The sequence below is a fragment of the Opisthocomus hoazin genome, chromosome Z (assembly GCF_030867145.1).
Source record: "Opisthocomus hoazin isolate bOpiHoa1 chromosome Z, bOpiHoa1.hap1, whole genome shotgun sequence".
Classification (NCBI taxonomy): domain Eukaryota; kingdom Metazoa; phylum Chordata; class Aves; order Opisthocomiformes; family Opisthocomidae; genus Opisthocomus; species Opisthocomus hoazin.
In genome coordinates, this window is record NC_134454.1 from 88,053,784 (window position 1) to 88,073,846 (window position 20,063).

Sequence of the window (20,063 nt, forward strand, 5' to 3'; positions counted from 1 at the left end):
CTTTGCCTCAGTCTTCAGTGCTAAGACTGGCCCTCAGGAATCCCAGGCCCCGGAGGTAAGAGAAGAAGCCTACAAGGAGGACGACTTTCCCTTGGTCGAGGAGGACCGTGTGAGGGATCGCTTAAGCGATCTGGACGTCCACAAATCCATGGGCCCTGATGGAATGCACCCACGAGTGCTATGGGAGCTGGCAGATGTCATTGCTGAGCCACTCTCCATCATCTCTGAGAGGTCCTGGAGGACAGGAGAGGTGCCCGAGGACTGGAGAAAGGCCAATGTCACTCCAGTCTTCAAAAAGGGCAAGAAGGAGGACCCAGGGAACTACAGGCCGGTCAGCCTCACCTCCATCCTGGGAAAGGTGATGGAGCAGCTTAACCTGGAGGCCATCATCAAGCAAGTGGAAGAAAAGAAGGTTATCAGGAGTAGTCAGCATGGATTCACCAAGGGGAAATCATGCCTGACCAATCTGATAGCTTTCTACAATGACATGACTGGCTGGGTAGACGAAGGGAGAGCCGTGGATGTTGGCTACCTTGACTTCAGCAAGGCTTTCGACACAGTCTCCCATGATATCCTCCTAGGGAAGCTGAGGAAGTGTGGGCTGGATGAGTGGTTGGTGAAGTGGATAGAGAACTGGCTGAATGGTAGAGCTCAGAGGGTTGTCATCAGCGGCGCTGAGTCTAGTTGGAGGCCGGTAACAAGTGGTGTCCCCCAGGGGTCAGTACTGGGCCCAGTCTTGTTTAACTTCTTCATCAACGACCTGGATGAAGAGTTAGAATGTACCCTCAGCAAATGTGCTGATGACACCAAACTGGGAGGTGTGGTAGACACACCAGAAGGCTGTGCTGCCATTCAGCGTGACCTGGATAGGCTGGAAAGGTGGGCAGAGACGAACCTGATGAGGTTCAACAAAGGCAAATGCAGGGTCCTGCACCTGGGGAGGAACAACCTCATGCACCAGTACAGGCTTGGGGTGGACCTGCTGGAGAGCAGCTCTGTGGAGAGGGACCTGGGTGTCCTGGTGGACAACAGGTTGACCATGAGCCAGCAGTGTGCCCTGGATGCCAAGAAAGCCAATGGAATCCTGGGGTGCATCAAGAAGAGTGTGGCCAGCAGGACGAGGGAGGTTGTCCTTCCCCTCTACACTGCCCTAGTGAGGCCTCATCTGGAGTACTGTGTCCAGTTCTGGGCTCCCCAGTTCAAGAAAGATGAAGAGCTACTGGAGAGAGTCCAGCGGAGGGCTACAAGGATGATGAGGGGACTGGAACATGTCCCCTATGAGGAGAGGCTGAGGGAGCTGGGCTTGTTCAGCCTGAAGAAGAGAAGGCTGCGAGGGGACCTAATAAATGCTTATAAATATCTGAAGGGTGGGTGTCAGGAGGATGGGGCCAAGCTCTTTTCAGTGGTGCCCAGCGACAGGACAAGGGGCAATGGGCACAAACTGAAGCAGAGGAAATTCCAGCTGAACAGGAGGAAGAACTTCTTCCCTCTGAGGGTGACGGAGCCCTGGCCCAGGCTGCCCAGGGAGGCTGTGGAGTCTCCTTCTCTAGAGATATTCAAGACCCGCCTGGACGCGGTCCTGTGCAGCCTGCTCTGGGTGACCCTGCTTGGGCAGGGGGTTGGGCTGGGTGACCCACAGAGGTCCCTTCCAAACCCTACCATTCTGTGATTCTGTGATTAGAGAGAAAGCATACATGGAAAAGTGTTAAACACCCCACAAACTTTACTTATCCACCGGGATTCAAATTTCCCTTAAATGTATCAGAAGTACCCTTTGCCTTCCTTGCACATGCTGGTTCCTTTCTAGGGACAAGGCTTCCCGACGACAGCATGAACGCGTCCAGTATCTGTCACCGAGAAGAGGCAATCTACCCTACGCCTGCCCCACCACCTCCCACGCGTCACTGGTCTTCCATTGGCTTTTCTGACCTTGTCCGTTTGCTTTTCCTACCACCACGCATTCTCCTACTACCTTCTCTCTTCATGTTTTTCTCTTCTTCTCTCCCTATAGTACTGCCACACATAGAAGGTAAGTATGTCCAAAGCAGCGTCCAGAGAATATGACCCTCTTCTCCCAGGGGATAGTATCAGTCCCATCTTTGCAAAAGTTCAAGAAGTAGGATAAATCTTTTACTCTAGAGTATCACCAATTACCTCCATGAAATCCACACACAGCACTTATACGGCTCCCAGTAACACTCGCTAACCATTGCCTACTATAAACACACTGATTTTGCAACACATAATTAGAAAAAGTATAATTTGAAACGAGAAGAAAACTTTAAATTGTGTCCTGACAGCTGAAAACTGGCCCCTTTCCACAACAGTCAAAACCTAGCATCTTGCTCCTGTCAGAAGGATGACCTACACTCCAGCCTCATTAAAACAAACCAGAGTTAACTTGATATTTCGCAAGCTTTCCATCTCAGAAATGAACATTGACCTCTATTGTTCTGTTCCTGCAGGCAAGGTTATCTGATTTAGACAATGGCTGAGGGTGCTGAGCAGCCAACAGCATCTGACATCATTTGTCAAATGGTTCTCAGGTAGATGCAACTTCATGGGAAATTTCTGTTTCCTTCCAATTATTAAGCTGGACAAAAGATGCCTCTCAAAATACTTCTCTCCTAGCTGCCAGGCAAGAGCACCATCTGGTGTTCAGCTAATTAAACTTGCAAACGGATTTTTGGATCAGGTTTTTTTGTTTGCTTGGTTTTTCAATTATGTTTCTGGTTTGTTTGGGTTTTTTTGTTTTGTTTTGAAGCAAACTTACTCAGCACTGGATCTGATTCCATGAAATAGGCACAAATAAAGCTACAAAGTGAACTATAAAAAGAACTCTTTTACTTTGGTGGGGGAGGGAGGAGCAGTAGAACAACTGCAAGAAATTGCTGGGGCTTTATATATAACTATTTCCTCCTAAGAAAACCCACTGCGGTATTATGTGACTTCATAGAACATTGTCCATCTTGTTAGTCATGGGTACGCTGTAAGCAATTCTTGCATTTTCAGGGATCTTAGAGAAAAAACGACTGCTCCCTCACCCACTGCCAATTCTGTACCATGCTTTACAACCCTTCACAGCACGGTACCTCCTTGCTAACCTCTGGCGATCCTCTCCATGCAGAAGACAAAAATATTCTTCCTCCTCTTCACTCTTTACAACAAACAATGCTTAGTAAACACCTCCCAGTTGTTTACCTTAACCACTTTCCCTCCCAGCTGTCTGAACTTTCACTTACTCACAGGCACTGTACCCTGAGACACAGACTATCTATCAGATCTGCTCCTTATTGTCATGAACACAAACGTGGCTCGTCGCCTTTCAGAAGCTACCGTGCGCAAGACAGCACAGAGGTCAGTCATGTAACGTGGAAACTGAATCTCACTAGAAATTACATTCCATTCCTCATTCAATCACTATTTATATTCAAGGTTCAAGAGCTCAGAGTAGTCATAAATCTGCGCTAGTTTTTCACCTTCTGAAAAAAAGATACCTTTGACGACCACTCATTTTGACAGGAGCTCTGTCTTAACAAGAAAAAAAAAAAGAATGTGGCAATAAAATTGGCCAGAACTACTCTCAAACACATTTCCAATTTATTAAAGATTAAAAGCGTTCCCCAGTTTAGCAGTAACACGCTGTGGCCTATTTAAACGTGTTACACAAGTGTTTAGATGTAACCCGTTATGACCCTTTACAAAAAAACTAGGTCCTTTGCAAGGAAATACTGGTAATAATACAAGGGCTAAGACATTCACCTGACAGAAAAGTATCAGGTCACTTGGTAAACCGCAAATCAGTTTAAGTAATACCGAAAGGTATTAAAGTAATACCAGAGTGTTCTTGTAAGACTGATAATCATCACATAAGCCAACAAATTTAGCAGTGGACCTGGATTAACAGAAGTCACAAGGATTTATGTTCTGTATTTCTGGAGATGTGCTATGGATCCTCTCAAAAACATTAATTCCATTTATATCTACACCACTTGGCTACAGAGAAAAGACATGCAAATCTTGAATTTTATATAGATATTTAGAAAAACATTTTTACAGAGACACCATGCCAAGCTTCTTTTTAAAATGTGTAAGGGGGGGTGAAACACAGAGATTAAAAAACTCAACAGCTGATCTACAATTAAGTTACAGAAGACGCACAATTTGCTGTAAGTTCAGTGGAAACATCACACATTGGAGTCTTCAGCAACTCCAGAAAAGCCAGAGGCTAGCTATAAAGAAAAAAAAGCTCCCCCAACACTACAGACCCTACTTCTGATCTTTCCCAGCTACCAGGAGAATGGATAGCTATTATGAAGAAGAAAGGAACCCACGGGAATGGAAGAGGTGGTGGAAAGAGCTTCCAAAATTAGAAACAACAGAATCCATTTTACACAGGCATTTATTCCTCTCCTACCTAAAACAGGAATGATAAAAAAAACACTCATTTGCTTTCAGAATTGTCACTTCCACAAATACATCACCAAGGCGCAGTTCTTCAGCAAGCACCCTCTTACCTGTTTGTTGGAGTGGTAAAGCTAAAAGACAGCAGCTGATTCCAGAAGGGGTCATTCTCAGAGATGGGCTCTGCTCCTGATAATTTTTTCAAGTACTCATTTTCTGGAAGCTCGCTGATACTGCTGCTATTTGCTCCCATCTTCTTTATCTGGCAAATCCCTTTCTAAATTTTCATTTCTTCAAGAAAAAAAAAAAAGGAGAAACGTTTACAGTGTTTTGTGTACAAATAAGGAATATACAGATCTTAAATTAGCTATCAGTAAAGCTTTAGTTTGCTACCTTGAACAATTACCGAAATGTAAAAAAAAAAAAGGCTCATAGGAAGACATTACGAAGATTTTCTTTCAACTTAGGAGAATAACATCTTCACCCAAAGTTAAAAGTTACTGCGCTATATACTTCAGTCATTGTCTCACTTGGATCTTCATAGATTGCACTCAGCAAGAACACAGAGTCACAGTTGTATCAATCTCAAGGCTGCTACCAGTGGGTAAAACTGCAAGGAATTCACAATTTAAACAAGGGCGTCGAGTTGAGAAGCTATTCAAAAATGTATTTTCCAACAGAATATGCATAGATGGAAAATGACTCCCATTGTCAAGAAAGGCAGTCAACTGTGCAGCTAATTCCTGCGTGCCATCGGTGAACTACACCTTGAAAGCTCCCACCTCGCCAAAAGTAGCACAGCCCTATGCTGCACAGTTAACCTGAATAAAGTGAAGAAAGGTACTACTGACCACACACGAACCTTCTGATCTTTGTAAAATTATGTGGTTGGTTCCAGTCAGCTACTTCAAGGAGGAAAAAAAGCTAAAAAATGGACACATCAGAAGCACAACTGCTTTCTGAAGCAACGCCACAGTAGTTGGTAGAGACGCACTACAAACCCCCTTGTCATTACTAGCTGTGTTGTACTTGATCTGTGCAAAGAACAAGATTTCAATTCTCCAGGCTGCTTATCAGTGCTTCACACCTTTCTCAGCAATTTAATTAAAGGAAAACCCACCATGATGCTATTAATTATGTGCCAGGGATGCTCCTAAGCATCTTACGTCTTCCATGACATCACCTTCAATAATCTCCCATCTTTTGAGAAGAAATAACTGTGACTAATAGCTTTAAAAGTTTATATTTTGAAAAAAAGCACTGTACAATGTATTACTGTGTAACCTAAATACTCCCTCCAGAGCTATCATAAGACATCAGAACAGGAACAGATAAATTGGAAGGTGTAAGCTACTACCCAGCAGCAACTCTTCGCTCAGTCTTGACAAAGATACAGGATCTGTTGCAAGAATCCGTGAAGAACTCAAGGAAGGGTCTAGAGAACAAGTCTTATGAGAAGCAGCTGAAGGAACCGGGATTGTTTAGTCTGGAGAAGAGGAGGCTGAGGGGAGACCTTATTGCTCTCTACAACTACCTGAAAGGAGGTTGTAGTGAGGCCGGTGTTGGTCTCTTCTCCCAAATAACCAGCGACAGGACAGGAGGAAACAGCATCAGGGGAGGTTTAGATTTTATATTAGGAAAAATTTCTTTACTGAAAGAGTTGTGAAGCATTGGAATAGGCTGCCCAGGGCAGTGGTGGAGTCCCCTGAAAGGGTTCAAAAAACATGTAGATGTGGCACTTCAGGACATGGTTTAGTAGGCGTGGTGGTGTTGGGGTGACGGTTGCACTTGATGATCTTTGAGGTCTTTTCTAACATTCATAATTCTATTCTATGATTCTATGAATCACTCCAGTACTGATTCTTAGACTCCTCATCTTCGAAGAAGCAGTTACATCCAAAAAAGACCATTCTAGTAGCAGTTATTTTTAATAAAGAACAGTATAAAAATGAGGAAAAGTTACTACAAAGAAACAAAGAGATGCAACAAAAAGCTGCAATGTTTGCAGCCATCACGGAAGCTATCTGAAGAACTTACATGTGAGATTTGGAGCGAAAGCACAGTACCCAAATATTTCAGAAAAAAACAAAATGCCAGCACAGAGACTAGAATATAGAATCACAGGCTGGAAAAGACCTCTAAGATCATCAAGTCCAACCGCTACCCCAACAACCCCATGCCTGCTAAAGCATGTCCCCAAGTGCCACATGTACACGTTTTTTAAACCCCTCCACAGATGAGGACTTCACCACTGCCCTGGGCAGCCTGCTCCAATGCTTGACCACTCCTTCAGTAAAGAAATTTTTCCTAATACCTAATCTAAACCTCTCCTGACGCAACTTGAGGCCAATTGCCTCTCATCCTACAGGACACTACTAAGTAATAAAGAGGTCTTTAAAAGGTGAGATCCTACAAAAATAAGAAAAATATTTATTATTTTCTACATTTTGTTGGTAGGGGACACTATAGGCTGGGAAAATGCCACTCCACACTCCTCTCCATTCTAGTACTCCATCCTCCACCATCGCTATTCGCTGCTCCAGAAGACAGAGCAGAACACAGCGAGATGAAACTTTACATTGTCTCAGTACATCTGCTCTTACAACTTCACCACTGGAACTCTGCCGTCATGCACCCAGGGAGCTCTATTTTCACAAGGCAGTTTGGGTTCTACCACCTCCCTTTACATCTGACCAAAGCGGAGACACACACAATAACCTTATAACCTCATCTATGTCTCATTTAGCAAAAAGCTCTGAAGACACTATCTACAGCATTTGCAGAAGCCATTTTTGTCATGGGGACTACTTGCAGGAAGAGAAATCTAAAAGTGGCCTAGGAGTAAAAAATGGAAGTTTGTGCCAGGGAATTCTGTGGAGAAGCACTAAAGGATTATAAAACATAATTAGTTTAAGAGGATTTCTAGAACTTTGGTTGAAGTTCTTACAGAACAGGATGAATGCACCTCACTTGAACACAAATTTTGCTGCTTCAAAGAAAAAAGCCTCAAACTCAGTGCACACTACCTTTGAAATCAAGCCAATGATTACTAAAGCTAGAGAATATAGTAGAAGAGAAGCCCATTTGCATAATACATGAGAATACTGGATCATCACTTCAAAGGAGAAGAATCAAGGTTCAGCTTGTACACGGACTTCTCAGCTCTGCAGCCCCTGGGCTGCACGTGCCCAACTCCTGCAAAAGCCAACAACAATGCTCTTGACCCTGGACCTGTATCTTGACCCAAGTCCTTTCCCTGCACCTTTAAATGACTTAAAGGTCATACATTTAAACTGTTATTTCTTGGAAGCACAGACAGTTCAAGTCTGTCTCTGCTTCAAGTTCCTGTCCTCTGCTAGTGCTTTCCAGCTCACGTAAGGAGCAGCTTGCTTGCTCCAAGATGAACACCTAAGGGAAAAGACAAACAAGAGGTAGCTGGAGCTCTGCCTTCAAATTCCTCCACCTCAGCCTACAGCTCGAGTTCCCTGTGCCAGCGCTTCGACCGTGCCCTAAATCCTTGGCCCATCCTCCTACGGAGAGTAACTCCACTTTATTCTCTGTTTCACGAGCTATTCTCACAGCTTGCTGCAGCTCCCAAAGCTCTCCATTTAACTCATTTCCCCAGCAATAGGGGAGAGATGGTAACAGTTTGCAAGCTAGTTCTTGAAGAGTCTGCATACTTTCCACATTTCCTGCAGATCAATCCCAGTAGATTAAATTCCATTACATCAAACCCTCCAAAACATATAGTGCTGCCAAAGCAAGTTTAAATAAATGATTTATTGCCTATTTTCAGTATCATTGTCAAATGGACATTGCCCAAGAACACGCCCACTTCTGTGGTCAAAGCCATACTCCAGAGCAACTGGGTGAGCTGCTGGCTTGTGAGCTCTCCCTGTGCCCTACCGCCCGCCCGGCTCCTTCCAAACTGTATTTGTTACTCCACAGCACTTCCTCAAAGTCACAGAAAAATATGGCACTAGTCTATCATTTTTTCCTCTAAATGAAAGAAACCTCATGCCATCAAGGTCTGTCAGAAGAACCCAATTGCTAGCTTGAGCTCTAAACACTTGTAGAGCTAGTTAGTAGCTATGCGGACTTTGCAAGCTTTGCCTTCTACTTACTTGTGAGCCAACAAATCTTGGTGCAATCAAATAAACATGCAGATTTTTCTCTCTGTTATGTCCCAGAAGTTTTCTTTTTCTTCTCCTAAGAACATTATATTCACTGTACTCCTCTAAAGTAAAAAAATCTCAGCAAGGTCTAGTGATACTTATTGTAGATCACCATACTTAGAAACAACATACAATGGGTGTAACAAAGCTAACTCCTTCCATGAGGAATTTACAGTATCTCAAAACTCGCTGAAGTGCTCTGCGATGATTCTGTGATACAGCCTGAGCACCTTCAGCTCCTACAACCTCCACAGACAGAGGCCCAGCTTTACATAAGACATTTCTGAGGAACTCCAGATGACAGAGGAAACAAGGCTTTCTTTCGGAGTCGACAAATATACTGCAGGAAAAACGTCTAAAAATAATTAAAAATTAAAAAACAATCAAGACTATTCCCCAGCATCTTAACAACGGTAACAGATGAACCCCAATGCTTTAACCTTGATGGCTACATGCTATCCATGATCTCCAACACCTCTCCAAGACAGATGCTATTCTTCATTCACCACCCTAAACCCTTTTCAAACACGCTATTAAACAGCAGACATGTTTCTTTTAGAAACAGCTGCCGTTAGCAGCAATTATCACGCAAAATTAGCAAATTGCTTTTGATCAAGAGGCACTACTGCTGTGCCTCTAACTGCATGCTGGTTAAAGCAGTAGAGGTTCAAATCTTCAGAGGACATAAAAGGTTGGTCAGTATTTGGAACACAACACCGTATGTTTTTAAATTGTTATTTTTTAAATTTTAAATTCTCACCCATGATTTTCCCTAAACTTGACTGTCCTAACAGCCCCCACTGCACAGAGAGGCAGGTCCAGGAGATCCCAGACACTTGAGAAGACAAGGTTAAACAGATTCTGCCTGCTCACACGCTGAAGTGGGACAACCACAAGACACACCAAATAACAGGAAATCTCCTTTCACTCCAGAAAAGTCAGTCCTAACCCCAGCAGTAAATCACCAATGAAATACAATTTTTTTTTTCCATGCACATTAAATAAATGCATGGTTCACTGGGGAAAAAATATTAGTCTTCCCTTGAAAAAAATTAATCTAATTATTTGCTGAAAAAAGATACAGACACAACTTCTTAGCAAGCAATTTAGTTTAATATAGTATCATCATCACCACCACTAAGAACTCTTCTTTTTCTAAACAAGCTGGAAACACCCCCAAATAATCATAGCCTGATCTACAAGTGTCATGCTCTATATTAAACCCAACATCTGTTTAGTCCCAGAACTTGGCTCCATGATGCAGCAGCAGACGCTTCAGGGCAAGCACAAGGGAGTTTGGAATGAGTCCTGATGCGCAAAACAATCTCCAATAGCTAGGAGTAGATATAAATCCCGAGTTTACTGTCCCTTCTAAAAGATTTTAATATTAATTATTAACAATGTTTACAAGAATATCATTTTTCCTCTTCAAGCTAAAAGCAATCCAGCAATAGATACATGCTGCGTCTGAGCTCGTAAGTGGAACTCAAGGTGCTTTATGCAGACTGCTGAACTTGGGAGAAACTCTTGTCACGCTAAGCCTTCTATTTAAGTAATTTTAGACAAGTAATTACAGTCCCATTAAGTATTATATCTCCTACTGGTCTCACATCTTAATTGCCAGTGTTGACTTTTTGCTAATCCATCCAGTACAGCCAGCTCCCCCCTCCAAAACTATCCTTGCCATGATTGTCTGGCTGAGTCTGCAGACAGTCTGAATAATATATATTATATATACTTTTTTTTAAATGAGTACTTTAAAGTGCAAGAATTTGAGACTGTCACGCCCATGATTGTACCATGCCATCTGAGATCTGGTCTCTAGGCTGGGTCTTTATCACAACCATATGAAAACAAATTAAGAAGTGATGCTGTTATACATTTGAAAACCTAACAAAATTTCATTTTCGTATATAACAGCACTTTGGTTACCTTCATAGTTTGCTGCTTTATGAACTGAAAAAAATGGACACTGTGTTCCTTTCAAGCAAAACAGCCAATATCTCTGTAAACATGAGAACGTATGAGGCGTAATGCTGCTTAGTCAAGTATTAGTCAAGCTGCCGCACCGAAGTGTTTGGCTGATTCCTGTTTCTTCCAGGAACTGTAGGTTTCAGACCATTGTTCACCTGTGAGAGAGTACAATGTCCCACAAAACCCTAGCATAAAACTTTCCACACAGTTATGACACTACTGCAATATATATACAACTCTCCATGCAACAGAAGACACAGCAGATATACTCACAGTAGGTATTGTTCAGCTCCAAAATTTGAATGTTACAGTCCACACAATATATTTGAATTCTGCCTACCCATCCATATTACAATAACAGTTATAGCCAAGGTGTATATATACATATATATATGCTTTGTGGACCACGTACCATACACGCTTACCTACACAACTTACGAACGGATACCACACCACATCCACAGATAACAACAGTATGAAAAAACTTAAGCTACACCTTGTAGGTATATTTTCACGTGCAGGATCAGAGTCAGTGGTCTAAGGCAGACCTTGTGTTTATTCACAGAAAATATATATTTAATGTATTCCATTCTGCTTTACTAGAGCAGGGAAAGCTGCAGTAAACCAGAAGCCCTGCTTCTCTGGCCATCAAGATCCTCAACTTTCTGCTCCCAGCACATCAGCTTTCGCAACTCACTAGCCTATTTCTGTCATGGTCTCAATACGCTGTCCTAGCTTATTCCCAAATACGAGATGTTCCTGTTTGCCAGGCAACACAACGTATCCCAGAACATCCCACTGCAAGGGAGGTAGTCAAACCAAAGACAGGAGATCAAACAGCTCCCAGATGATCTCAGCAAGCGCTTGCCTCTACTGCTTTAATCCTCGCCCCTCCGCATCTCGGCTTTGCTAAGCCTGTACCAGGTTTCATCATATCCCCACGACTGCAAAACCTCCATGACATAAGAGATGTTATTCTGTCCATCAGCAAACAACCACGTAGCACTCTGGGACATGAAAGAAATGTTCCAAATGAAAACATAATGTCACCTGGTTCCCCAATGTATCTCAATATCAGAATCTTTGTATTGATTAACTTTAATTGCTGCTAGGAATACCTGTGGTGTCCATATGGAACAACTTTCCACGAGGAATGCGAACTGGGTACTGCACATACCCAAAGGCACCAGAAAAGGACAAACAGTTCTTAACCGTAGAAACGAACGTTGATGCTGTAAAATACAAAAAGCTTTGATTTCAGCAGATACACTAGTTTCTCTTCTCTACGTAGCCTCTGGTTGCCTTCTACCCACTTCCAGAAAAGAAGGCAACAAACAGTAAGTAGCCCCCGTCATTTAAATCACAGTTAAGTTCATTCTCCGAAGTGTGGACTTACACACCCGAAAAGCAAAGTGGCAAAGCTCCCTTAACAAGGATGGTTTTGCAGCTTTCCTGGCCCATATAGTGTTTATTCAATGGTACTGCTTGGGGAATTGTTTTGGCGAAATTTTGGTGCTGTTAGTCAGGCTGAAAAAAAAAAAAACCCACAACCACGAAACGTGATTTGAGCTTTCTTCAAAGGCCAAAAGCAGTTATACAAATATTTCACTCATGCCAAGAGCTCACTCATTAGACTTCACACATACTCCAAAACGAAGTACAAAAGCATTAGAATTTTGTTTTTACCAATTAAATTGGTAACATTTTGCTAAACAAAACTAACAACACAGAAATATACGGCAATGAGAATTCATACCCATAAAAGAGATCTTTAAAAAGAAATCTTTACAATCCTCAGAACTTAGCAAATTTTGCCACTTTTACTCAGAGAAAAAGCACTGAAATAATCTTTGCTTTCAAAGCATGTTAACGAGTCAAAAATATTTCAACTATAACTTCATGCCTGGCAATCATCAAACACAATTGAGACACTACTCAGAATCCACCTTCTCTTATACACCAGTCCCAAGCAAGCGGCAGGGGAGCTCTCAGAACAGAATAAATGCATCCTTCACGACTATGAACTAAAAACGTTTCATGCTGGTTTTAAGGTAATGAGTTACCTAGAAAATACTGTTTCTGCTAATTTTACTTTTCACTGCACCGATATGTAGTTTTCCTCCCCTTTTCTACTATGTATTTGGTGCCCACTCCTTTCTCCAATTCCTTTTACCCACACCTCTTAATTTTCCACACTCAAAAGTGTTCAGACACTTACAAGCAACAAAAAAAAAATCACAAAAAAAACAGGTTTTGTGCAAAGCAGAAAGAAACAGGCAAGCCGGTTTTGTGAAAAATACAACACATGAGCTCTTTTAGAGAACATGGGTGACCACAAAGGGATTTATCTTTGCACCCTAGGGGCAAATACCATCTATCACGGCTTTCTAGATACTGGTCAAACTCTCCATTTCTCCTCTACCCACTATTTTTCAGGCTCTACCAAGTCTGATGCCTACCGTCTGACAGTCTCCGCTGTATCTACAGTCCTTTAATATATTTTTGCAGCAGCACAGCCCACAAACTATTCACCAGGTACCAAAGTACATTTCCTTAAAGCTCCATACCGTAGGACAGATGTACTTTTGGACAGCACTAAGAAGTGCAACACAATCATGAAGTGGTACACGCCATGCTTAAGTACCAGAAAAAAACCAAAGAAAACCACATTTTAAAATCTGAAGGTCGCTCTGAAGATAATTTAATCTGATTTATGCGCTGTTTATTCTGCTGGATGAACTCACACAGCATCTTCTCTGGTCCTCCTGGCCAGTAACTTGTTCTAGTACCTTCCTCTCCTGTAGGAAGAGCCTGAACAAAGCAGCACTGCAGTGACATTAGTCTGGTCCTTACGGGTTGCACCAAAGCCGAAAGAGTCTTGCACGTAGCAGAAGTGATTAATTTTCACAGCTTTACTGCAGGCAAAGAAGGCCCCTCACAAGGAAGGCAAACAGCAACTGAAAAAAACAGTGACGATACTGCATTTTCTGCTCCAGATCCTTTTCCATACGCACTTCACGTGGGAGTCAGTCGTCAATAAAAGCCTAATTCTGAAGAGCACAATCTGCTTACTACACATCCCACCTACAAGACAGTTGTTCTGCTCACAACTGAAGACACGATTTTTCAAGACCTTCTTGGTTAAGCAGCATATTTCAAGTAGAAGATATTGGATGTGAGCAAGCCCAGACACTGCAGTCATTGACCAAACTGCTCAACAAGAGATGTTATCTATAAATCACCTTTCTCTTTGCCAGGTGACCCTGAGGTAATCCCATAGTTTGCTGATTTTCAGTGCAGGGTTCTGAAAAGGAGGTGACAGAAAAATGAAAACCTAAATTCCACAAATGAGGCTAAGATGTTTCTTCTCAGTGCCATCTCAGGAACCTAACACGCATTTTCTTTCATTCTTTATAACAACATATAATCACTAACCAACAGGTTACTGTTGTGGTGATCAAATCTACTAATTTTGATCACTAAGGAGATGTCTGTTTACTAATCTCAAAATAGCCCTATTTCAGATGAACTACTAGCCACCTTCAGCAGTCACCCTTACGGCCTTGTCCTGAAGTGCAACTACTGACTCACAGGGAAAGAAAAACCTTGCTCAAAGTGCCTTTCTCTAAAGCTAGACAAGATCCAAAACAGCCTGACATAAAAATGCCAGTCCTTCTCACCGGTCCAACCTCTTGCCTCAGAACAAAACCATCTGACACACCATGATCTAAGAAATATGACAATGTTACATTATGGCACTGGACACCAATAAGCTACTCTGTGCTTGTGGCAAACGATGATCTTGTTTTGAAGATCTAAAACCCCAAACTATCGTCTTTCCATCCACCAGGTACTGGCCCTTACATTAGCACACACCCATTAAGTGGGGTAAGAAACCCATTAATTGGTAGGTATTAAGCCTCTTGAAGGAGCTTTTGCTGATGGGATGTGAACCCCACAAACACCTTGCTGTTAATAAGCTGATCTCGCTTCAGAGAGCTTCCACTTCACTTTTACAGGTAAATAAGCATTTACAGCATTTAAGTACTTCTTTGTCTGACTTACAAAGATGCAACGAAACATGTCTCTAGTTCATTAGTATAAAATTCCCCAAGGTCTGTTAGAGGCTCTTTAATTTTGTCCATTTTTAATGCTGCTAGTTACACTCCCACAATAAAACACAACACTTGTGGCCAAATCTCCCTAAAGGTTAAAAAGCCTCTAAAATTTGTCATCAACTAACAAAATTTAAACCTACAAAAACCATAAAGATCATTTTTCTGACCTCCTACGTAATTCCAGTCATAACATTGTATTAAGTAGTTACTGCATCAAGTCTACCAATCTGTGGGTAGAATGACAGCACCAGCTTTAGAAACACATCCCATCATCGAGGGAAGGAGAGGTGGTGTGGGGGGCAATTAAAAAAAAAAATTACCTCTGTCCTTACTCCTACATTCCTACATCCCAAGTAAAGGTCAGTACTCAAACATAGCAAGCATTGTCTAGAATACGCGCAGAAATAATTTCCTCAATCTGCTTAGCAAAACATCTTTACAAGGGAGGGAGGCTGGGTCAAGCACACCTTGTATTTCTCTGTAAAAGGCTCAATTTCTCTCCATCTGTCAAATAACCACTCCAGGTACAAAACATTTTTCAAAAGTTTCAAGAAGTGACAACTGAAATGGTAATTCTGCTCTTTGCAGTGGGCAGATGCTTCTTTAAAGGTTTTGTTTGCCCTCACCAGCGAGATCCCTGCTCTTTGCAGAACAGCTGTACTTGAACTATAAAATGAGAAGAACAAATTGAACTTTAAACCAGAGTATCAATGGAACATGGAGCTTAAAAAAAAAAAAAAAGACTAATCAAGAATATGCACAACCCATACTGAGACTTGACTTTACAGCTTAAGAATAAACTGCATATCGGTACAAATATTACTGGTTTGACCGTACCTTCTTTCCAAGATACGAAAAGAGACTTTCATTACCACAAATACAGCAATGGCTTTCAAAAGCACAATTTTACACAAACTACCTGATAATCTATGGCAGATTATAGCGCTGTAAATTTTGTTTGACATGAAAATGTTTTGTGATTATTGCTGACTTACTCTTTTTTTTTAATACTCAAAATAGCTACCTACCTAAAAATCAATTTGTAGTAACTCCTTCAGTTACTACCATAATTAAAATGGGCAGTTGGGTTGGATACCACACAAGTCCTGCTAAACCCAGCATGATTTAATAATCCAGCTAGCTAATGGCTTGCTATAGTTATCTTTTTATGGAAGGGATATTAAGATTACTGTTACGCCTCTTGAAGATTTTCTCCCTATTTCACCCTCCGACATAACTAAAACTTGTCTAACGGCCAAAGTGGTGTTGCAAAAAGAAAATTCAACTCCCTTTTAAGCTTCAGAAAGACCCTCAGATGTTCATTAACATGTCTGCACTTATTTACTGCTGGTATATTTTGCTGTATTTCAAAGGTTATACAATCATTTTGGCATCTGTACTCTTTCCACTTTGGGCATTACGCATATTTTTACAACAGTGCTATCTGTCTCTGCTTTAAATGTTTCCCACAGCTAGAAATCTAGCTACAGCATAGAAGAATGCTTGTTATACAGAAGGCCATATCTGTTTGGTACATACACCCGACTTTCTATTACACTACACACCATGATTTATATCGCCTATCTCCAGGGTCTACTGCAAAATGAAATTACACTGGCCAAAGCGCCTGATTACTCTAAGGTGCAACAGGCTTTCTGCTCTAGAGAATACACTTGGAAGAACGATCATTATCATGTTCAACCGTCCACTTTGACAACAGTCTGTCAGTCACGAAACAGGGTTTCTCATTTTTAATTTCTTTCTCACTTTTATTATCTTCTGTCAGTCATCGGCATGTCAAAAACACCCTGGGAATCTTCCTGTTCATCTGATAAAACCACTGGAAGCACCAGAGCCATCTAAGTTTAGTGTTAACTTGCTACAAATACTTTTCTACTGAATTTATCATAAACTACTAAGCAGTAGATGCTGTGCTAGTAGAACAGGGGTGGAAGGGGAGCTGACAGTTGCTTCAGCCAGGTGAGAGGGCTGAGCAGGGTCTGACATCCCTAGGGCCATCCATGGGTTTCTCCTGAAGCAACAGCAATGTCCAAGGAGAAAAGAGCCCGGGGAGAGAGCAGAATAAGGCCTTCCTGAGCTCCCGGCAACCTAAGGAGCAATGACAATTCTGAAGTCGCCCCAACCAGAGCAACTTCAACGGTTTTCACTTGGGAATTGCCAAAAATGGGGGATTACACAAGCCAGCAGCCTGCATTAGGAAACTGGACCCAATCACTTGGGAGCTTCCCTCCACTCCTCCGCACTCAAAAAGTGCTCAGTGCAGGAAATATTGACAACCCACTTACTTCTCGAAATACCTCAAATGATTCTAATTGCAGCCCAGCATGTTATCCCTCGGTATGGACAGCAAAAGAAATCAGATTAGGGCCTCGCAAACTCGCAACGCTCAGCACAAAAGATTAAAAAAATAATACACAAACAGCACTTGTCACGAAAACCCACAAGACAAAACCTGATGTCAGTTACGGCAAGATACAAAATTCTCTTTTACACCAAAATATTTCCCATTCTCGATAAACACTGCCCCACAGACGCAGGAAAATAAGCGGGCAGGAGCAACCAGGAGGCAGAGCCAGCCCCAGAAGCCCCGTTACATGGCAGGGGCAACCCCCGAGCACCTCAAAAACCGCCCGGCTCACGGAAAACACGCTATTTTATAGTCTCTTCCCTCATGCTAAGTGTCAGGAAGAGCACAACCCAACGAATGCAGGGACGAACCGCTCTCGCTCTGGTTCTGACCGCGTACAACGGGAGGCCAGGGACCGCGGAGAGCGGGGCCGGCCCGGAGGGCCCCGCAGGCCTCCGCGCCCACCGCCCGAGAGTGCACACGGCGGGGCCGCTGCCCCGGGAACGGAGACCCGGCCTCGGCGGCGGGCCCGGGAGCTCTCCCCTGAGAGTCACAGCACAAGCGCAACCCTATCGCGATATGGGGTGAGCTACGGCGGGCGTCGGGACAAGTGGGACGTCTAGGGACGTGCGGCAGCTCCCCCCCCTCCCTCCCCGAAAGGGGCCGGGGGACAGAGCCGCTGAGGCCCATCGGCCGCTGCCAGCGCCCCTCGGCCTCCCCGCCAGACTCCGCCACGGGGCGGGCCCGCAGGTACCGCCGAGGCCCCCGCTTACCGCGTCCGCTCGCCCGGCCACGCTGGACGGCAGGAAGGCGGCCGGCAACCGCGGCCCAGCCGCCGCGACGGCTGCCGCAGGCCCCTCAGCGGCTGCGCTCCCCTCACCGGACTCGGGCCCCTCACGGGCCCCGCGCCCCTCACCGGCCGCCTTCCCGCTCCCTCCGCGCGCCGCGGGGGCGCTGCCCGACGGCCCGGCCCGCGCATGCGCGCACCCACCGCTGCCGCCCGCCTCCCTCCTTCCACGTCGCCGGCGCGTCCCGCCGCGCATGCGCACGGAGGGGGAGGGGAGTGGAGGGGAGTCCCCCGCGGGGCACGCTGGGAAGTGTAGTCCAGCGGCGGGAGGCCGAGTCACTGAGGGAAATGGGACGGAACGGGCCGGGCTGGGCCGGTTGTCACCCCCGGCGGACCCTTCCCGCGGCGGGAGGCTTCGCTCGGCAGCCCTGACCGCTTCGGCCCCTCGCCTCTCCTCTGCGGCCCGTCTTTCTAGTCAGGGAGACGTGAGGTAACTGGAGCAAGCGGGACCTGGAGCAAGGGGGAGGGAGGATTCCCCAGGCACCGTCCTGCCCTCACGCTGCTTTAATTCTTCATTTTTGCCTCTGCTTAACAGCCGTCATAGAATCATAGACTCATTGAATGGTTTGGGTTGGAATGGACCTTAAACATCATCTGGTTCCAACCCCCCTGCCATCAGCAGGGACATCTTCCACCAGACCAGGCTGCTCAGAGCTCCATCCAACCTGGCCTTGAGCACTGCCAGGGAGGGGGCAGCCACAGCTTCTCTGGGCAGCCTGGGCCAGGGCCTCACCACCCTCATGGGGAAGAATTTCTTCCTAGTATCTAATCTCAATCTGCCCTCTTTTAGCTTAGAGCCGTTCCCCCTTGTCCTATCACTCCACCCCCTTGTGAAAAGCTCCTCTCCATCCTTCCTGTTGGCCCCTTCAGGCACTGGCAGCTGCTCTAAGGTCACCCCAGAGCCTTCTCTTCTCCAGGCTGAACAGTCCCAGCTCCCTTAGCCTGTCCTCGTAGGAGAGGTGCTCCAGCCCTCGGATCATCTTCGTGGCCTCCTCTGGCCCCGCTCCAACACATCCATGTCCTTCTTGTGTTGGGGGGCTCCAGAGCTGGACACAGGACTCCAGGTGGGGTCTCAGGAGAGCAGAGTAAAGGGGCAGAATCCCCTCCCTCGCCCTGCTGGCCACGCTGCTCTTGATGCAGCCCGGGATACAGTTGGCTTTCTGGGCTGCAAAGTCAGTAGCCATATCTGAGGTGGTTTTTGTGCCATCTGTAAGTACCCAATGCTTCCTTCAAAAGGGAAACCCTTCCCAATGGAATTAATCCCAAGCATCATCTCGTTCCTGCAGCGTGTGGCACTAAATACGCAGCCAGTCTCTCACACGTACCCATGAATGGGCTGCGCAAGCAAATGGGGCTTATGGAAACAGCATGAGAGCAAAGGTGAGGTCTAACCACTGCGTTGCCGTGTAAAAGCAAAAACGTTGGCATGGGGTCAGGCCTCACGTTCATATGGCGTTTGATGGGACCACTGAGGCTATAAAAATGGTTCCTGGTCAACAGAGTGGCTATCAAAGAGGTAAACGAAAAACAATCCTCGTGCAAAACACAAGGATCGCTGCATCTAAGTATCAATACGTCTGTCCGCAACACAAATAATTCATATTTCAAATACAACAATGAAAGAAAGATACAGCAGTATGATCTAAACATATTTCTCAACCAAGAGAAACGCTGTGGCAAATATGGTCTTCCGGACCATTTCAGTTAAACCACTGCAGTCAGGTTCGCTGAAAAGCAGAAATAATGACAGTCTGCGAAACCCAAAATGGGATTTGGTTCATCCAGCGTGTTCTAACAACCAGAAAACTGCACAAGGAAGATAATCCCTTCTTTCATGTATTACTCTGTTTAATGAGACAGGATTAGTTCTCATTGAACGCAAATTTAGTTAATCTAAGTGTAAATTAAATTTCTCTCCATTTCCTTTACCTGCAGCCTCTGAAAAGACTGCTCTTCCAGCAATAATGTTCTGCATTGTGCAGAAATCAAGAAGGAGTGACTCCAAGGACTGAACCTTAGCAGCACGTCCAACTACTCCCAGAAGCCTGGAGCGCGATTGCTACATTTGGGTAATAACAGCACATTGTATTACTGTCATGAGATCAGTTCTGTGGATAGAATTTAACTGTGTTCTATGAACACATTGGAATAAAGAGCATTTTCCACAGAATTCATTC

General features: G+C 44.3%; 1 protein-coding gene across 2 annotated transcripts in view; it reads right to left on the bottom strand.

Annotated features, from left to right (window-relative positions):
• Positions 1 to 17,995, bottom strand: part of DYM (dymeclin) — a 243,131-nt gene extending 225,136 nt beyond the window's left edge. For both annotated transcript variants that reach the window (XM_075411026.1, XM_075411025.1), the window contains exons 1-2: positions 17,813 to 17,995; positions 4,518 to 4,695 (exon numbers count right to left, since the gene is read on the bottom strand). In XM_075411026.1, the coding sequence (XP_075267141.1) occupies positions 4,518 to 4,657 (140 nt within the window). In that variant the 5' untranslated portion in view covers positions 4,658 to 4,695; positions 17,813 to 17,995. The remainder of the gene's footprint in view (positions 1 to 4,517; positions 4,696 to 17,812) is intronic.
• Positions 17,996 to 20,063: the final 2,068 nt, after the last annotated feature.